The sequence below is a fragment of the Periplaneta americana genome, chromosome 7 (genome assembly GCF_040183065.1).
Source record: "Periplaneta americana isolate PAMFEO1 chromosome 7, P.americana_PAMFEO1_priV1, whole genome shotgun sequence".
Taxonomy (NCBI): Eukaryota; Metazoa; Arthropoda; class Insecta; order Blattodea; family Blattidae; genus Periplaneta; species Periplaneta americana.
The window spans coordinates 82,858,292-82,877,348 of NC_091123.1; the positions used below are offsets into that span (position 1 = coordinate 82,858,292).

At 36.8% G+C, this 19,057-nt stretch overlaps 1 protein-coding gene across 1 annotated transcript in view; it reads right to left on the reverse strand.

Moving 5' to 3' along the window:
• Positions 1-19,057, reverse strand: part of Ndg (Nidogen) — a 193,337-nt gene that overhangs the window by 141,237 nt on the left and 33,043 nt on the right. Inside the window, exon 2 of the mRNA XM_069830946.1 lies at positions 8,798-9,087. Within this exon, the coding sequence (XP_069687047.1) occupies positions 8,798-8,995 (198 nt within the window). The 5' untranslated portion in view covers positions 8,996-9,087. The remainder of the gene's footprint in view (positions 1-8,797; positions 9,088-19,057) is intronic.

Here is a 19,057-nt window from a genome sequence, read left to right on the forward strand (position 1 = left end):
TCAAAATGACAGAGGTTAAAGAAAGATTACAGGTGGGAAACAGGTGCTATTGAGCCTTACTTCCTTTGTTATGATCTAGGGATCTCTCAAGAAATGGGAAAAAGAAAATATATAGAATAATTCAGACCAGTGGTTACATACGCCTCCGAAACTTGGGCATTACTAATAAATGAGGCAAGGAAAATTGCGGCATGGGAAAGGAAAATTTTGAGAAGAATATATGGGCCCAAAATGGAGAATGGAGAATGGAAAATTAGAACTGACAAGAAACTTTATGAGATATATGGTGAGCCGCATATAATGAGTGTAATATTATAGGCATCCAACAAGGAAAACTCGGTGCGCAGAAACCAGCGGGCGTGACTGTCTCCTGCAGATGAAGTATGCTCCCGTTTCCAGCACGCTCTCAAGCCTACTGCAGGGGAGTAAGAGGGGTTGTAGCATGCGCGCCGCGAGGAGTCCAAGCTGAGTTTTGTTTGTAGGATACCTATAGAAGCGCTAGTTTGAGGTGGGTCGGTCATGTTGAAAGAAGTGAAGAGGGATCATTACTAAAAAAGATTTATAGAGGGAAGCCGGATGGTAGAAGATGTGTTGAGAGACAAAGAAAAAAAGATAAATTTTCATTAGTTTTAATAATTTAACAAAAATATTGGTCTTGTTAACTAAATATAAGGAACACCTTTTAAAACTTCAGAAAAAAGATTACATCTTTTCATTAATCCCCAAGAAGAAATGAATTGAAGGCGTTGAAAAAGATATAAAGCAGATGGGTATAAGAGCATGGAGGAGAAGAACTCAGGACAGAAGAGAATGGACTTCTATTGCTAGGCAGGGTCTGTTCCTCCAAGGAACTTAATCGTCATGGAGTAAGAAGTAAGTATACCGTACCATACCAATGAGGCATGCCATACCATACCATACCTTAATTATTATATTATACTACAGGTCTATTACATTACATTATACTCGTTTTATAGTAGTCTAGTATATTATGTTAGAGCTAATAGGAAATTGAGGGCAGCACAAACTATGGTCCAGGGATCATATCTGACCTGCCTTTGTTCTTGTAAAAATTATAAAGTGTATATTAACTTACAAGCGATTTTAGAGTTTCATTTCTTGAAAAGACTGTTTCATCGTGTCTCGACAGTGAAACCTTGCCGAGATGCTCGTGGAACGATTAATTCACAACTTCACATTAGTGAATGTGGTGATCTAATTTACCACGCAGAAGTAAGGTGGCTGAGCAACGGTCAGTAGAGACAAATTCTTGTAAAAAAAACTGTGGACATTTTCCTATAGTAATGATCTACAATTCCAATATTCTGTAACATCTTTCAGAAGTGGTTCTTTTGTTGAAGTTATTGAAAGAATTGAAGAAGAATTTATTTAAATATTTGTAGATTTTATGAAAATGGATTCTGAAATTTCTTTGTTTTCGTCTAGTATTTGCCTGGGACATTGACAATGCTGCAATTAGAATAGCTAGATTTGCAGTGTAATGATTATATGAAATGTCATATTTTACACCGTTGATCATAGACTACTGGGAATCATGATCCTTATGTTTCGTCATAAATAGAATTGAAATGGGGATGTTTTATTTTCCATATTTAATAATAATTCATAAAATTTTTCATATTATGAATAAATCTTCATATTTCCAATACCGACCTTCTTTAGATATTTCTGATCTACTTGAAAGTGTTGGAGACGAGCTTCGATTTTCTTACCCAATTTCATGCATGCTCAAATTATCCAATCACAAGCAATCTATTGTAATACCAGAGCCAATGTCCAGTATACATTTTTTTTTTAAATTTGGTTTATTTTACGACTCTTTATCGACTGTTATGGTTATCCAGCGTCTGAATGAGATGAAGGTGACAATGCTAGCGAAACGAATCCAGGATCCAGCGCCGAAAGTTACCCAGCATTTGCTTTTTGGGTTGAGGAAAAACTCCAGAAAAACCTCAACCACGTAGCCTAATTTGTCCCAACCACGATTTGAACCCAGGCCAGCTCGTTTTACGGTCCATAACGGTGGACTGCCCAGCATATTATACAGTAAAGTTGGGCAACACGAGTCTATTCCTACGGTTTAATCATAGGTTACGAATCGATTCTAACGATTCTTTCACGTTTCATTCATAACTCGTCCGTCTGTAATTCAAAGCATTCTTTTGAATCGTGAACGATGAACGAACGACTCATACGATTCTTCCTTTGGCAAAACAAGAGGAGAAACAAAACGTTCTACATCTCTCGCATAGATGACGTGAGAGTTGAGATATTAGATGGTTTTATGATTTATTGAAACCATTCTGGAACCATTTATCATTACCTCCAATAATTTATCCTACAAAATTATCCAATATAGTGTTTCTTATTATACTTTATAGTAGTGGTCGTCAGCACTCGCTGAAATGTGCAAAGGGTACGTGGTGCTGTCCCGTGTGCACTGTCGTGCAACAGGGAGAGATAGAGAGCATACCCGCTAGCAGCTACGGAGTGCACCCTAGTGCACTGCGTTTTCCGTGGGTAAGAGAGATTAGCCCCAGCGTGCTCTGTGCTGACGACACCTGCTTTATAGTTTTGACTTTACTATCAAGTATCGTACACGTTTTGCACTACATAGACCTATAATTATATTAAATTAACTGTGCAAATTTCAGGTACGTACTCATTATTTTTAATACTTAAGAAACCAGTATTTTGTATCCACTCTTACCCCTTTCTTTCATTATACAAACAGTACTTGGTTCAGAAGAGTTAGAAATCTTAGCTTATTATCAACTGTAATAATAATTGGAGGAACGACAGCCCATGAAGGACCATGATCGACCAGCCGCCTGCTGTTCTCACGTCCACATGCCGAGCAGAGGTGGACGATCATCCAATCAGAATGGAGGTATCGTATGGTTAGCACGATGATTCCCCCAGCCGTTATAGCTGGCTCATTTTCAGCTGCGTATTTTTAATAGTGTGTCATCTATATCATAAGATATTTAACTTAACTTAAGTAGAGTAACGTAGCCTACATCATTTTCCTCTGATCGGCACGGTTCGGAACTGACCGCTGACATGTCACCTCAAGCAAGCAAATAGAATCGTATTGTGTTGCTTACGATACCATGTCGATTCATTACGATTCTTTTGAACGACGATTGGTTCATAACACGAATCGATTCTTAGATTCTATATATTAATTAGTCATTCGAAATCACCCAACTCTACTGTATAGACCAGAGCGTTGTCAACGGTGACCGAATTCTACTAAACGTAGCTTAATTTTATTCGCAGATGCTCGTGTAAAGGGAGTTAAGTCAAATTGTAAGGTTTGTAAACTTCTCTCCTTTGGTACTGAACAAACCTTTTTGTCATAAAAACGAGGCATTGTAACTGCATCATCCATTTAACCCCTTTAACACTGGAGTTCAAATGTGTACTTATTCCATTTTAACCAATTTATACGACTTAATGCCCTTTACACGATCACCCGCGAATTTCTAGTCACGTAGCTTGTAGCAGAATAGTTGTAGCCGAATTGAGATTCGATCGAGTATACATCTGAGAATACTTGCTTTTATGTATAAACACTTTCCTGTATAAAATTCATTTTCTCACACTCTTATAATTATTGTAAGATGTCCTCAACATACAGAAATGATGGTTTATTTAACGACACTCGCAACTGCAGAGATTATATCAGCGCCGCCGGTGCCGGAATTTTGTCCCGCAGGAATTCTTTTACATGCCAGTAAACCTACTGACATGAGCCTGTCGCATTTAACTACACTTAAATGCCATCGACCTCGGCCGGGATCGAACCCGGAACCTCGGGCATAGAAGGCCAGCGCTATACCAACTACGCTACCGAGGCCGACTATATATATGACGAACCGTAAGTAATGTCATAAATTTAATTTCAGAAGGTTATTCTTTAAGATATTTCAACAAAAAAGTTTAATACAGGTTTGCTCGTTTTTGCTTCTTTTCTGAGATAAAAATTGTTTTATGTGAAACATTTCATAGCGTGTCGTAGGAAAGCCATTGATTGATTTCCCAAAATGCTCAGTCAATTTAAGACAGCAGTGTATTATGATAGTAGCCTAAATGACTGAAATAATTTTACTTTTGTTCTTTAAATGTGCAGAAATTTGATCCAAACAAATGTAACACTTTAAAATTCCTTTTCATAACGAAAAGTTACATTTGTTTGGATCAAATGTCTGTACAGTTAAAGGACGAAATTAAAATTCTTTCAATCTTTTGTTTTCATAATACACTGTTAATTGACTGAATATATTGGGAGTTAAATGAATGGTTTTCCCAAAACACACTATGAAATATTTCACATAAAACAAATTTTAAGTCAGAAAGGAAGCAAAAACGAGTAAAATTATATTAAACTTTTTTGTTTGAAATATCTCAAAGAATAACCCCCTGAAATTAATGGCATTACTTACGGTTCACCCTATAGGCCTATACTGTATATTTCCGAACACTATGACCCTCATTTATGGCAAGGAAGGTATTGCTATTTTCAGTTCTATTTTCCTACTATGTGAATAGCGTCTGTTGCTTAACTGACAAAATTCCTGTGTTCGTGAATTTGCCGACACCCAACAAAGTCTTTACTACGGATCACTACTCAAAAATAAACCGGCCTAACCCGTAATAAATTATACCTCCAACTCATTCACATTTCAGCTTTAAATCTGTAGCATGAGTCATCGATTCTCTATTATTCAAGAATAAGGGTTCTCTCTAAGCCTAAACCAACTACAGATGTGCCGCTCTTAGTGAGGATCACGTAAGAGTAGTTCCTGAAAGGCTAATTTGGCCGTCTCTTCAGTGTTGCCAACTAATACCAGATATTACCAAAAAGGGTAAAATCACAATACCATGTACTATAATAATAATAATAATAATAATAATAATAATAATAATAATAATGATAATAATAATAATAATAATAGTAATAATAATAATGACGCTATGATTATTTACTTATTTACCACACCTCATCTTTATGTTGCGAGGTGTTTTCTAAATGGTTCAATATATTTGTGAAAGAGTATATTTTCCTCCTGGACTTCTCGCACATTATGTTGATAATTGGAATTAGTGTGACCTAATATTAAAATGTATTTTGTCTGACAACATGATATTCATTACTTTGCTTTGACAGAACAGTTTACTATTCATGAGACCTAACCTAAAATGTATTTTATTTGATCACGTGAAATTATTAGTATAAACTCTGAAAACCGAATGCCATTTTGAAATGTAGCCTATGCTTAAGAATACTTACTCCTAATAATTTTTCTATTCTAGTTATAACTGCTGTCTCCGTGCGCATAATTCCTTTTTCATTATCTTCTTTCTCAGTTCATTATACATACGTAAACCCTACATATGAACTATAGATTCCTGAATCATATTCTGAATGGTACACTTTTTTTCTTGGAAAAGTCACTGTCATGCTATTTCCTCTCTTTGACATTATTTATTGTAATAAAAATATAAACACGAAAGAAATTAATTGAAATGAGAAATGGTATTTCTATCGATTAGCCGAGTGCATGTGTCACATCAAGTATGTTAAATTTATTTACACTTATCTGACTATAATCTTGAATTGTAATCACAACGCAACACATAAAATAACTATTATGTATTAGTATTAATACTGATAATAGGCCTAATTAATTATTAGTATGTTCAAATTTCGCTAGCTTCCAGTAATCGACTCACAAATCTACAACATTTTGAATTTTCAGAATTTGCACTACCGACAAATACTGCCATAGTTGCCAGCATATCAATTAGAAAATCACTACCAGTTGTAGTACACAGGATCGAAATTCAAAACGAAGTTGGCAAAAGAAAATTCAGCCTGCAAACTAGAAAATCACCATACTCCACTAGCATATGAACTAATAATAATAATAATAATAATAATAATAATAATAATAATAATAATAATAATAATAATCCGTGGCGCTACAGCCCGTAAAGGGCCTAGACCGACCAGGCGGCTGCTGGCCTCACGCCCACATGCCGAAGCAGAGGTGGACGATCATCCAACCAGAATGGAGGTATCGTATGGTTAGCAGGATGATCCCCCCAGCCGTTATAGCTGGTATTCGCAACAGGATTTCGCTACCTATCGTAGCTCCCCAAGTGTATCACGATGCTGGGTGGGCACCGGTCCCATACACTGGCCGAAATTTCATGAGAAAATTTCTTCCCCCATGAGAATTCTAACCAGCGCACATTCCGTAACGCGAGTCCTAGGCAGGATGCCTTACACCACGACGCCACGGCGCGGGACTAGCATAGCCTATGAACTACTGGGGGAAAAATGGTTAGGTTTCACCCTTAGGATATAAAGTAAACTGATCCGGACTATACAAATAGACTTCTGTTGATGCAATGTTTACCATGTTTTGCACAAAGTGTCGCTATATGCGAACAATGAGATATAGCCTATATGCATGGAAAGAGCCAGTCTTTAAAATAGGGGGGGGGGCCTTATGTTTTATTAGCAGTAACATGAGCTGCTGCCAGGAAGTCAGAAGGAGGATAGCAATGACCAAGGAAGCTTTTAATAGAAAAAGACCTCTGGAAAAAGAACTAAGGAAGAGACTAGTGAAGTGCTTTGTATGGAGTGTGGCATTGTATGTGGGCAAAAATATAGATATTACGACGAAGTGAAGAGAAGCGAATAGAAGCATTTGAACTATGGATATGGAGAAGAATGGAATGTGTGAAGTGGACAGACAGAATAAGAAATGAAGCTGTGTTGGAAAGAGTAGGTGAAGAAATAATGATGTGGAAACTGATCAGGATGAGGAAAAAGAATTGGTTGGGTTACTAGCTGAGAAGAAACTGCCTACTGAAGGATGCACTATAAGGAATGGTGAATGGGAGAAGAATTCGGGGTAGAAGAAGATTTCAGATGATAGACGACATTAAGATATATGGAACTTATGCGAAGACAAAGTGGAAGGTAGAAAATAGGAAAGATTGGAGAAAGATGGGTTTGCAGTGAAAGACCTGCCCTTGAGCAGAACACTAAATGAATGAATGAATGTTTTATTGTTATTTACTTACTTTCTTTTATGATAATTTCTGGTTTTGAAGGCAGCTTAATTTAAGTATCTGTAGCTGAATTTCTGGACGTTTGGAGCAGAGTTGCTCGTGTTGAGATTGGCAATGCTAACAGACGTTAATTTCGCGTCGTGTTTCCCGAATTGGGATACGTTAATGCCGGTATTCAAAAAAAAATTCAATACTTTTTCGTATTTTGACGGTATGGATTTCATATTTTGCCAATTTTTTCTTTATATTTTCCTCTCTTTACTGATGATGCAGTGAAAGAAGTCGTCGATTCTAAAGTACTGATAAAATTCTATAGGCCTACATTAATATCAATGACAAGTGTATATCTTTGAAGAACCAAGCCTAACGTATGATATCCATGATTGCAATGGCATATGTATTACATAATATAAATAATAATTCGTGGCGCAACAGCCCTCGAAGGGCCCAGACCGACCAGCCGGCTGTTGGCCCCACGTTCACATGCCGAAGCACAGGTGGACGATTATCCAACCAGAATGGAGGTATCGTGTGGTTAGCACGATGATCCCCCCCAGCCGTTATAGCTGGTTTTTTCAACCAGATTTCGCTATCATAGCTCCCTAAGTGCATGACGAAGCTGGGTGGGCACCGGCCCATACACTGGCCGAAATTTCATGAGAAAATTTCTTACTCCATGAGGACTCGAACCAGCGCGCATTCCGTAACGCGAGTCCTAGGCAGAATGCCTGCTTAGACCACGACGCCATGGCGCGGGATATATGTATATATATATATATATATATATATATATATATATATAAAATGTATGCATACATATGTGAACAAATATTTCAAAAATGAAAATTAAAAATCAGAACTGAAGTCGAGCTTCAGTGACGAACATGTTGCACCACTGAATAGTAACCAGATATCAGCAATCTATTATCTTCAAAAGTCTAGTTCCACACTTCTTAACAGATAGGCTAATTATGCACGAATTATTTTACAAAAAATTTGTAAATTTAACTAGCAGGCCTACCAGAAGTAATATTAAATGCATGATAGTTTTTACCCTGCAAAATATTTATTGAAAATTATTGTAGACCTATGTATAAGTTTATTGTATTTCGGGGAATTATCTTTAGTAACCTCTCTATAATATGGCCCGCGACCAATCATTCTTGTAGGCCTAGTTACTAGTCTTTGAAATAAAGTTTGAGAGTCTCTGCTCTACAACTTTGCTTTATCCACAATGCATTCCATCACGACAAATCCGGGGATCGAATCTGGATTGCTTGGATGGATGCGGCGAAGGTGTAAGACTTATCTAGACATTACTTGTCAAATTTTAGGTCAATGGGAGAACATTATACATGGATAGCTAAAAACAGGAGAACAAGGGAAAATGCGTGTAAAAAAAAAAAGACATAACCAATAGACCTACGTATATTATGATGTCGAGTATTTGTTGAATATGAAGTATCAAAGGAAAGTGCATTTTCCTGTCGAGAATAGCACTCTAGTTCAGTCAATGTATATACAGTATAGTCGGGTCTTAAGTTACAGCGGATGACTTGTTTATTTATCTGTCTACCTATTTAACAGACGCCACTTGCGAAACTGTTTCATTCATCCCAAGTGGAATGAAAACAACGGCAATGTTAATAGAAAGAAAATCTGGTAATGAAAGTGATATAAAACTTACATAAATGGAGTTGTATGCTTCTCCATAAAAGACGATTGGCACTTGGAGAGAAATTTCAGAGGTGGCAGCTTCATCCTGATCTCGAGGAAGCGCCCGGTCTACTCCGGTCCCATGTGGGTATAAGAGTTCCCGTGGGATGGCCAGACACGCACTGAAGATGGTTGCCGACGCACAGAGCACAACACTAACGCACCGCATCTTGTGGTCCAGTGCACTGCACTCACTTCACAGCCCCCACGCGCGCAGTCCAGTCCTCCACGCAGTTCTCAGTAGTCACACAGATGGATGCACTATCAAAACACAAGTAAAAATACACATAGATACACTACACTGCAGAATTCATTCAACTCTGTATATAGAAAAGCACTCCGGAAATAGCACTCGTTGATTCAGGCCTTCCTCTATTTCATTCCGTTACGACTTGCCAGTATAAAAATAAAGGAGTTGTTTTAATTCCGGCCGTGGGGTGTGAAGCCTAAGAAGAGCAGCTTCAACATTGCGTAGAAGCCACAGCCGTGGGTACAAATTACATCTAGGGCGTGGATGTGTAACTATAGTCAATGTGTTGTCCTGTGTTGTCACATGTATAGGCCCAGCTTCGTGCTTATTCCGTGTAAAGGGATTCACGGCATATAATCATTTAGTGTAAGGTTGAAAACTTGCAAAAGATAGACAAAGGAAAAACTATGTATAAAATTCTTTCAACATCCAGTTCTACATCTACATATATAAAGAATGGAAAATGTTCAATGAGTGTAAATTCACAGAGTAAATAAATCCTTTAGATAAAAGGAACAGAAAGTTCATTTACTGTTTCACGTCATTACTTTTTATTTAGAGGGAAATCGACTTTGTTTCTCGTGAAAAAAACCGAACATCGCAGTAAATATAGTAGTAGTTTCGAAAACACGTATGAGTTAGGGTCAATCATATCGTCAAGTGGAATGTACGGCCTGGTAATATTGTAGATATACATATCAGCCAGAACCTCAATGGAATTTAAATATAAAATACTTAATACGTCACTATATTACCTTAATACTAGATATATAAAAATAATACTTAGGCCTACTCAAAACAACTAATCTATATAAAACAAAACAGAGAAATTACTATAAATTTAAAACGCAACCCGTCATCCTCTAATCTAAGTCTACTAATGAGGTTCATTTCACTTATACTTTATAGTGTTCTGCCGAAGGGCAGGTTCTTCACTGCAAACCCAGCATTCTCCAGTGTTTTCTTTTTCTGTCTTCCTCTTTGTCTCCGCATATGATCAATATATTATCTTAACGTCGTCTATTATTTGACATCTTCTGTCCGAAACTCTTCTCCCGTTTACCATTCCTTCCAGTGTATCCTTCAGTAGGCAGTTTATTCTCAGCCGGTGACCCAGCCAATTTCTTTTTCTCTTCCTGATCAGTTTCAGCATTATTCTTTTTTCACCCTTCACCCATTCTTTCCAACACTGCTTCGTTTCTTATTCTGTCCGTCCATTTCACACACTCGATTCCTCTCCATATCCACGTTTCAAGTGCTTCTAGTCGCTTCTCTTCAATTCGTCGTAATGTCCATGTTTCTGCATCATACAATGCTACACTCTACACAAAGCACTTCACTAGTCTCTTCCTTTGTTATTTTTTTCCAGAGGTCCACCTGTGTAGAAGAAGGTCCTCTTTCTATTAAAAGCTTTCTTGGCCATTGCAATCCTCATTTTGCCTTCCTGGCAGGAGCTCATGTTACTGCTTATAGTGCATTCCAAGTATTTGAAGCTATCTTCTTGCTCTACTGCCTAATTTAGAATTCGCAAGTTTACCTTTTTTATTTTTCTTCCTGTGATCATAGTATTCGTCTTGTTTGCATTTATTTTCATCCCATACTGCTCATATCTGTCATTTAGCCCCAGTACTTACTTACAAATGGCTTTTAAGGAACTCGAAGGTTCATTGCCGCCCTCACATAAGCCCGCCATTGGTCCCTATCCTGTGCAAGATTAATCCACTCTCTATCATCATATCCCACCTCCCTCAAATCCATTTTAATATTATCCTTCTATCTACGTCTCGGCCTCCCCAAAGGTGTTTTTCCCATCGGTCTCCCAACTAACATTCTATATGCATTTCTGGATTCGCCCATACGTACTACATGTCCTGCCCATCTCAAACGTCTGGATTTAATGTTCCTAATTATGTCAGATGAAGAATACAATGCGTGCAGTTCTGCGTTGCGTAACTTTCTCCATTCTCCTGTAACTTCATCCCTTTTAGCCCCAAATATTTTCCTAAGAACCTTATTCTCAAACACCCTTAATCTCTGTTCCTCTCTCAAAGTGAGAGTCCAAGTTTCATAACCATACAGACCAACCGGTAATATAACTGTTTTATAAATTCTAACTTTTAGATTTTTGACAGCAGACTAGATGACAAAAGCTTCTCAGCTGAATAATAACAGGCATTTCCCATATTTATTCTGCGCAGGGGCGGCCCGACAATGAGAGCTGCGGAGCTGCAGCACTCCCTGCTTTGACAGGAAAATAAAAATAATATTTATTTTAATTTGTAGAAGAATTGTTACAGCTTTTATTGGTAAATTGCCTTATATTTCATCTGGCCGGGAATATATACTATTATCTTATGCATAATCTTCTTGCGCGTCGACTGTATTGGAATTGACACTGCATTCAAAGCCGTCCTGGGATCTGCAGGGTGGGACAGCTCATAGAGAGTGTGTCTTGCTTGGTCAGGGGGTAGAGAGGTGAAGGGAAGCAGAGGGAAACTGCCGCTGTTTAAAACCCATATTTCGCTGCAGTGGCTTGCAGAGCCAGGCCACAAGGGAAGATCTTTCCTCCCCTCCCACACCGCTATTGTAATGCTACGTCAAATGGATTCTCTATTCACTTGAAACTTAATGGCAAAATTGTTATTTTCTCTTCAAATACTTATTGTTGTAGAATCTTATAGAGTTAATATAACGAAATTAATATTGTCTTTTGCCTTATTATTACGTATATATCCAGTCTCCAGCAGAACTTAATATTTGCTTTAACTCAAAATGATTGCACGAGTGGAATTCTTTTGATATAGCACGTAAAATACGAAAGAGACTTCTTTACCAGTTTTAGAAAATTGTTGACACTATATCTGAGTGTTGCTTTGGTGTGACGTCTTAGTACCGTAACGTAACCAGTGCAATGTGCAAGCATGAATGTGTGTGAATTACAGAATACCGGTATTAATTTTATTTTTCTTAATTTTCCCTAGCGGAGAAGATAGATGTAATGATGTGAAATTAAAGGGTCGTCCGTTACCCGACTTAAATCTTACTCAAGCTTCATCCAGCCGAAATAGTGCTTATGTAAGGAAGTTTAACAATGAAATTTACGCTAAGCATTTGTGGTTATGTGGATGAGAACAAAAAACATTGTGTATTTTTTTCTTTGCCTTCTTCGATGATGATACAGCATGGACTAGGACTGGTGTGACAGACTGAGGACATTTGTCCCTAAAAATTGAAAAGCACGAATCTTCGCTGTCTCACCTCAACAACACACATACACAACACATCCAACCACCCCACACAACACAAACAAGCTGCATTCTGAACAATGGTACACAGACTACTCAACATACCAATGAACCAACAGGATTACAACGAAGAACTAAACACAATCAAATACATAGCACAAGAAAACGGATACAACCCCAACATAATAGACAACATAATACGTAAGACAAAACATAACCACAAAAAACAGAAGAACACAACACAAACACAAGAACACAAAAAATACATTACACTAACATACGAAAACAAAAACACACATAAAATTGCAACCTCACACAAGAAATTAAATTACAACATCGCATACAGAACAAATAACACTCTACAAAAACATCTCAACACACAAACAACACAAACAAACAAATACAACCACACAGGCGTATACAAACTCAAATGTAACACCTGTAACAACTTCTACATATGACAGACGGGCAGATCATTTCAAACACGTTACAAAGAACACATCACAGCCATAACAAAATTACAAAATACTTCCACATATGCTGAACACATCACAAATGCCAACCACGCCTACAGAGACATCAACACAGACATGGAAATACACATCCAACCAAAAAGCCAGAAACTCAACACACTAGAACAATATGAAATATACAGACACACGAAAACAAACCCCAACGATATTCTCAACACACAACTCAATTTCAAAACACACACACTTTTTGACTCTACATTACGAACGCACCCTCACAGGAAACAACAAGAGGCGCCAAGACCAACAACGACCAGTTCTGAAGATGACCCATAAATAGGTCGAAACATGTAAACAAGGTACTTTAAAATTTAACACAAGAAAGTCTTATCATACATATTCCGAAGTGATACAGTGTTAAAAGTTGTGTAATCAAGATGTATGAAAAATGTTGTTTCATTGGCTATGTTAGAGAAAGCTAATATTGCTGCGCAATTAAGTGAAGCGAACAGAACAAACATTCTCAAACATAACGAAGAAGTGAGAAAAAATCGTGAAATTATTTTTAAAATATAGATTGTATCAAATTTTGTGGCCAATATGGACTTCCCCTTAGGGGATATAATGAAAAAACGATTCGAAGAACCCTGGTGTATTTCGTGGGTTGCTACAGTTCGTGAGTAATCTAAACGAGCCTCTCAAAAATCATTTGGAACATGCCACTGTTTAAAGGTAATTCTAAAAAAATTAATAATGAACTGGTAGATTGCATGTTGAGTGTCTGCCGATCTGAAATTCAGACTGAAATCGATGGTATTAGTTTATTTTTAGCGATTATGGCAAATGATGCCACTGACGTCTCCCAACTAAGTCAGAAAGTTTTGGTTTTTCGATATGTAGTGCATTTATTTTTGTCCTATACTTATTAGTAATGATATCAAGAAGTGAAATTTGTATGTACCAAAATCTATTGCAGCTCCCCCAATCCACAAGTTCACGAGCCGTCACTGATTCTGCGTTTAATTTCCCCCCCCCCCCGAGTGTCACATATATTTGTTACTGTTGCTCCAAAATATTTGAATTTTTCCACCTCTTCGAAGGATAAATCTCCAATTTTTCTGTTTCCATTTTTAAGAATATTCTGGTCACGAGACATAATCATATACTTTGTCTTTTCGGAATTTACTTCCAAACCAATCGCTTTACTTGCTTCAAGTAAAATTTCCGTGTTTTCCCTAATCGTTTGTGGATTTTCTCTTAACATATTCACGTCATCATTTAGCCCCAGTAACAATATTTATTGTCCACACCTGTGGAGTAACGGTCAGCGCGTCTGGCTGCGAAACCAGGTGGCCCGGGTTCGAATCCCGGTCGGGGCAAGTTACCTGGTTGAGGTTTTTTCCGGGGGTTTCCCTCAACCCAATACGAGCAAATGCTGGGTAACTTTCGGTGCTGGACCCCGGACTCATTTCACCGGCATTATCACCTTCATATCATTCAGACGCTAAATGACCTAGATGTTGATACAGCGTCGTAAAATAACCCAATAAAATAAAACAATATTTATTACTGCTTCCTGCAATAGATTGCAGCGTGCTTTTGTTAGATTCTTTCTTTTTATTGTTACACCGTTACTTTTGAGTTCCCTTTTGTTTCTAAAAGTCTCACTCCTTTTGCGGTAACAAGCAAATTTCACTGCAAGAGGCTTAGGCCTATAACCTCTTTTGATACGTACCTATATTTAGATGTAGGCTATATTTGTCTCATATTCTTAGGATAGGTCAAACTTTTTCAAATGAAAAAAAAATTGTAAATTTTGTGTATACTCAGTTGTTTCATGAACTTATAATCAGCAATTTTCACTATTCTAACAATAAAATGATTACTTTAAAATTGATAGGATAATAATAAATTATTAATATCCTGTCCAAGTAGAAAATGAGGTTCTTTTGACAAATACTTTTTAGTTCATTATTGTAAATATTTAGTGTACATTTGTTGCAAATTCTTAGAAAGTGCATCACAGATTAATGATTTTCAATTTTTTTTTACTGAGACAAACAGCAGACAATTACATCAACCATTTTAAAATCTCCATTGAACATCATCAATCACCATCTCTATTCATCTTTATAATATTCAATGTATATTATTTATTTTCAATAAATTTTTATCGTTTTGATAGCTACCACATCTTGTCGCAGAATATTCTTTTTTAAAATTCCATTATGTATTTTTTAACATTAATTTATATTTTCTTTTTTGTTCATTTGAATTGATTAGGATGCCGATATTTTAAATCCAAAATTTGGACGGCTATCATTTCGATTGTCTCTATTAGCGTTGATATCTTAATAAGAAGAAAAAAGATATTGAACTATTAGATAGTACATATAATTTAATAAAAAAATGTAACGAGTAAATTACCTTGTCAAGCATGTCCATAGATTAGTGTGTTTCTGTTGTAAGATTAATCGATCAAAAACATTTAATCGAATAATCGAGTCGATTAAAATTAATCGGTTGTAGTTGATATTAATTATTATTTTGTTAATACAAACTCATAATAAAAATTCCTACAATATTTCTGTCTCGAAAATTGCTTACTTAAAAGCACAATAGTACTGTTATTTTCTGACTGTAAACCAGGTAACGAAGGGAAAATCTTTGCACAAACACTTCAGAAAGAGATGGAGATATGAGGACAGTGACCTAGTCTACCTCTATTGAAAGTTGAAACACATTGCGAAACCCAAGTTTTATGGTTTTGCAAGAAAACTTCCACCTTGTTGTCAGCTCATCTTCCTAGCATATGAACTACATACTTTTCTGGGATTCATGCCCCTCATCCCTTACAAAATAGCCATGTCTACATTGTGTGCAAGTGAGAGCGTAACCATCATCTTCTCTTTCTAAAATCTGGTAATTCGATTACAATAGGGGCCAGTCTTCTGTTTCGACCACTGTACAGCAGTTGGAGTTTCTGTACTGAGTTAGTATATGAAGGTTGTGTGTTTAGTTTGACAAAGAAAAAAAAATCAGTTTTCTGTGGTCTGTAAAAAGTGTAAACTCCATTATGTGATATGAGAATTTGAGAGGTAAACTCGGTGAAATGTTTGGATTTAAATTGAACGATTGTGGAGAAGTGCTTGACAGAAAAAAGTTTTTTCCTGTTTAGTAATGCAAGAAACATTGCTGCTAAACGTAGAGCGGCACTTAATTCGGAGCATGTGAATGCACTCATATGTTTAAAATCATGGATGAAGCAGTATTAACTAGGTGAGTCTTCATACTTTTTGTTATTTATGTTTGTCTAAAAAAATTCCCGGAGAAATTGAGACAATAAATTATAAGTCCCATAATAAATATGTTAGTAAGTAATTTAAATAGTTATTTTGTAATATAACGGTACAATATATGCAGATATACAACATTTAATACTTATGCTTATCACCGAATACAAGTTAAATTTAACAATAATAATTGTGTATTACAGTACATTAAAACATTTTTTCAACTCGATTAAAACTCGATTAATCGATTAAATATTTTGATCGATCAACAGCACTACTATAGATTACTTATTTGTCATATATACTGCCAATGGTGTGTCATGGGAGATGAATCTACTTTTTACGAAGATTATATTAATGTATGACATCATGGTGAAATGCTTGCTAGCAGGGAGAGCGGGACTGTCCTGCAAAACTCTGTTCGAAGAGCCGTCATTGTCCTGCACAATTTCCGCTTGAACACGCCAGGGTTTGAACTCGGTTGTGCGAGAGTGCGACGCAGTTAGCGAAGGCTGTAGTCGCATGCTAATGGTGCAATATAACCTACTAAAATTAGATTACATTGAAATCACTTCTGGTATACTGCGACCAGCCTCCTCTCGCAAGTATTTTTTTATTTTATTGGGTTATTTTATGACGCTGTATCAACATCTGAGGTTATTTAGCGTCTTAATGATATGAAGGTGATAATGCCAGTGAAATGAGTCCGGAGTCCAACACCGAAAGTTACCCAGCATTTGCTCGTATTGGGTTGAGGGAAACCCTCGGAAAAAACCTCCACCAGGTAACTTGCCCCGACCGGGATTCGAACCCAGGCCACCTGGTTTCGCGGCCAGACGCGCTGACCGTTACTCCACAGGTGTGGACTCTCGCAAGTACAAATGCACAAAGTTTGTTCCACGCATATTTCGGTTTGAAAGTGTCGGAGAAAAGAGAGTGACGTCAGACCCGGCATAGGCAGATCCATAGAGGGGCAATGTACACGAAGTTATTTTACTTTGACTATTTCGTTTATATGATGTCATTCTATTTTCGGCCAATGAAGTGTAATGAAATTTTGAATTCCAACCTATCACAGTCATACATCGCGATAGTTTCTGCAGCTCGATTTATCACTATCAATTTATCGCATAGTCGTTCTTTTGTTTAGTCAGTGTCGCCAACTGTTTCCACATCAATCGATGAGCATGAATCCATTGTACTAAATAAAGTGCGAAATCCTACTTCCACATCTACATCTTCTAATTCCATATACATTATATCTAAAGAAAATGACACTCCTTCATAACAATTGTTCATTTAATTAATGTATTAATCAGGTTATTTGTAATTAAATTATAAAATGTTTAAATTAAATTATGATTTCAGGAGATAATGAAAACGTATTTCTGTTATAATAACAAGAGAAAAGCACAGTACATGTGATTAACACTTTTAAACCTGTATTTCGCTTTTCTCGATTGGTATTACTGAATAACATTCAATTTCTTTATTGCAGTAATCGTTATTCGTCTATTTCGACTTCACAATGTCTGAATGGGTTAAGTATTCATAAATATACTATTATTAGCATTCTGTGAGCGAATTTTAGGGATATATTATTTACATTTTTATCTTATTCATGAAATAGTCCTAATAAATGTCACTCGAGGTCTGAGATTTCCCAAATAAATCCACTCGCTTCGCTCGTGGATTTATCGGCAAATCTCAGCTCTCTTATGACATTACTATAGATGATATTAAACTAAATAGTTTTATTTGTACGTTAACAAAGCGTTTGATAGGGGTGTGCGTACACCCATTGATAGCAACTGCAACTAGCAATTACTTGTCCTAACAGCGGCCAAGACTGGCGAGTGGTGAGAAGAGTAGGAAGAAAAAAAGTTAGCCCTCTCTCTTTAAGAAATCCTGAATCCACCACTGCCAGACCCATCGCGGTGGGAGATAATTACGTGAAAAGAAAAGAATTTGAACAGTCGTCGGACTGCATTCTGTATCATTTTCCAAGAATTCTTCGGGTAAACCAACAGAAATACCAGCCGAGCCAGGCACCACTCGTGGAATGTAGTGTGAGGGTGCGAACTGGTCAGCCCTCTGCCGAAGGTTAACAATTCCCATGCCCAACCCTCTTCCATGTAATAAATAAGAACACTGACAGAAATCTGAGCCCAGTCACGCTTTTTTACGTTAACAAACAGAAACAGCATGTGTTAGCATCAAGTCATCCATTTATTTTTCCGCTTTGATTAAGTGTAAACATTTCAAGAAAGAGGGTTTGACTATTAACAAAAGTAATATGCGTTACAAGAGCCGTATGTTGAAGTTTTCATGTTCAAGGAAAAGTTTGAAAAAGCGAAACGTAGTTGAGCTTTTTTAATTTCCGAGAGTTGAAAGGAAACATACCGCTCGTGTATCGTACATTATTTTGTGCGAAGATCATTTATTACATACCTGAAAGAGGAATTTCTAATTAGTTGCAATGAAATCTCCATCTTGGTTTCTGTTCAATGACGGCAAATTTGCAAAACAAAAATATCTATCTTCAACATTGTTGCTTTAAAATGTTTTCTGTGTTTACTATACTCCAGCAGGCCGTGATATACGTCTGTCTCCCCCCCCCCAGACTATGATGAGTCTGGAATCTTGTTGATTTTTTCACGGCTTCCTTAATGTTACTTGCATCACGAATGCAGTAACTTTAGTGGAGTTGTAGAGTTTACTTAATTTTTGCAAATATTTAAAAACAATAATTAACAGTGCAATTTAGGTGAAATTGCAGTGCTAAGTTTCCAATTTATAATTATTACTATATTGAACGTCTCTAAAAATAATATGTTAAAAGCCTAAAGCAGTAAAATCAATATGTCACTTAAGCGGTAAGAAGAGGGAAATTGTTATGTGTGTTAGCTTGGGAATACTGAATGTGGAATTTTACACTTTCCGCGGATTGGTTTTGTGCGGAAACCAAGCAAA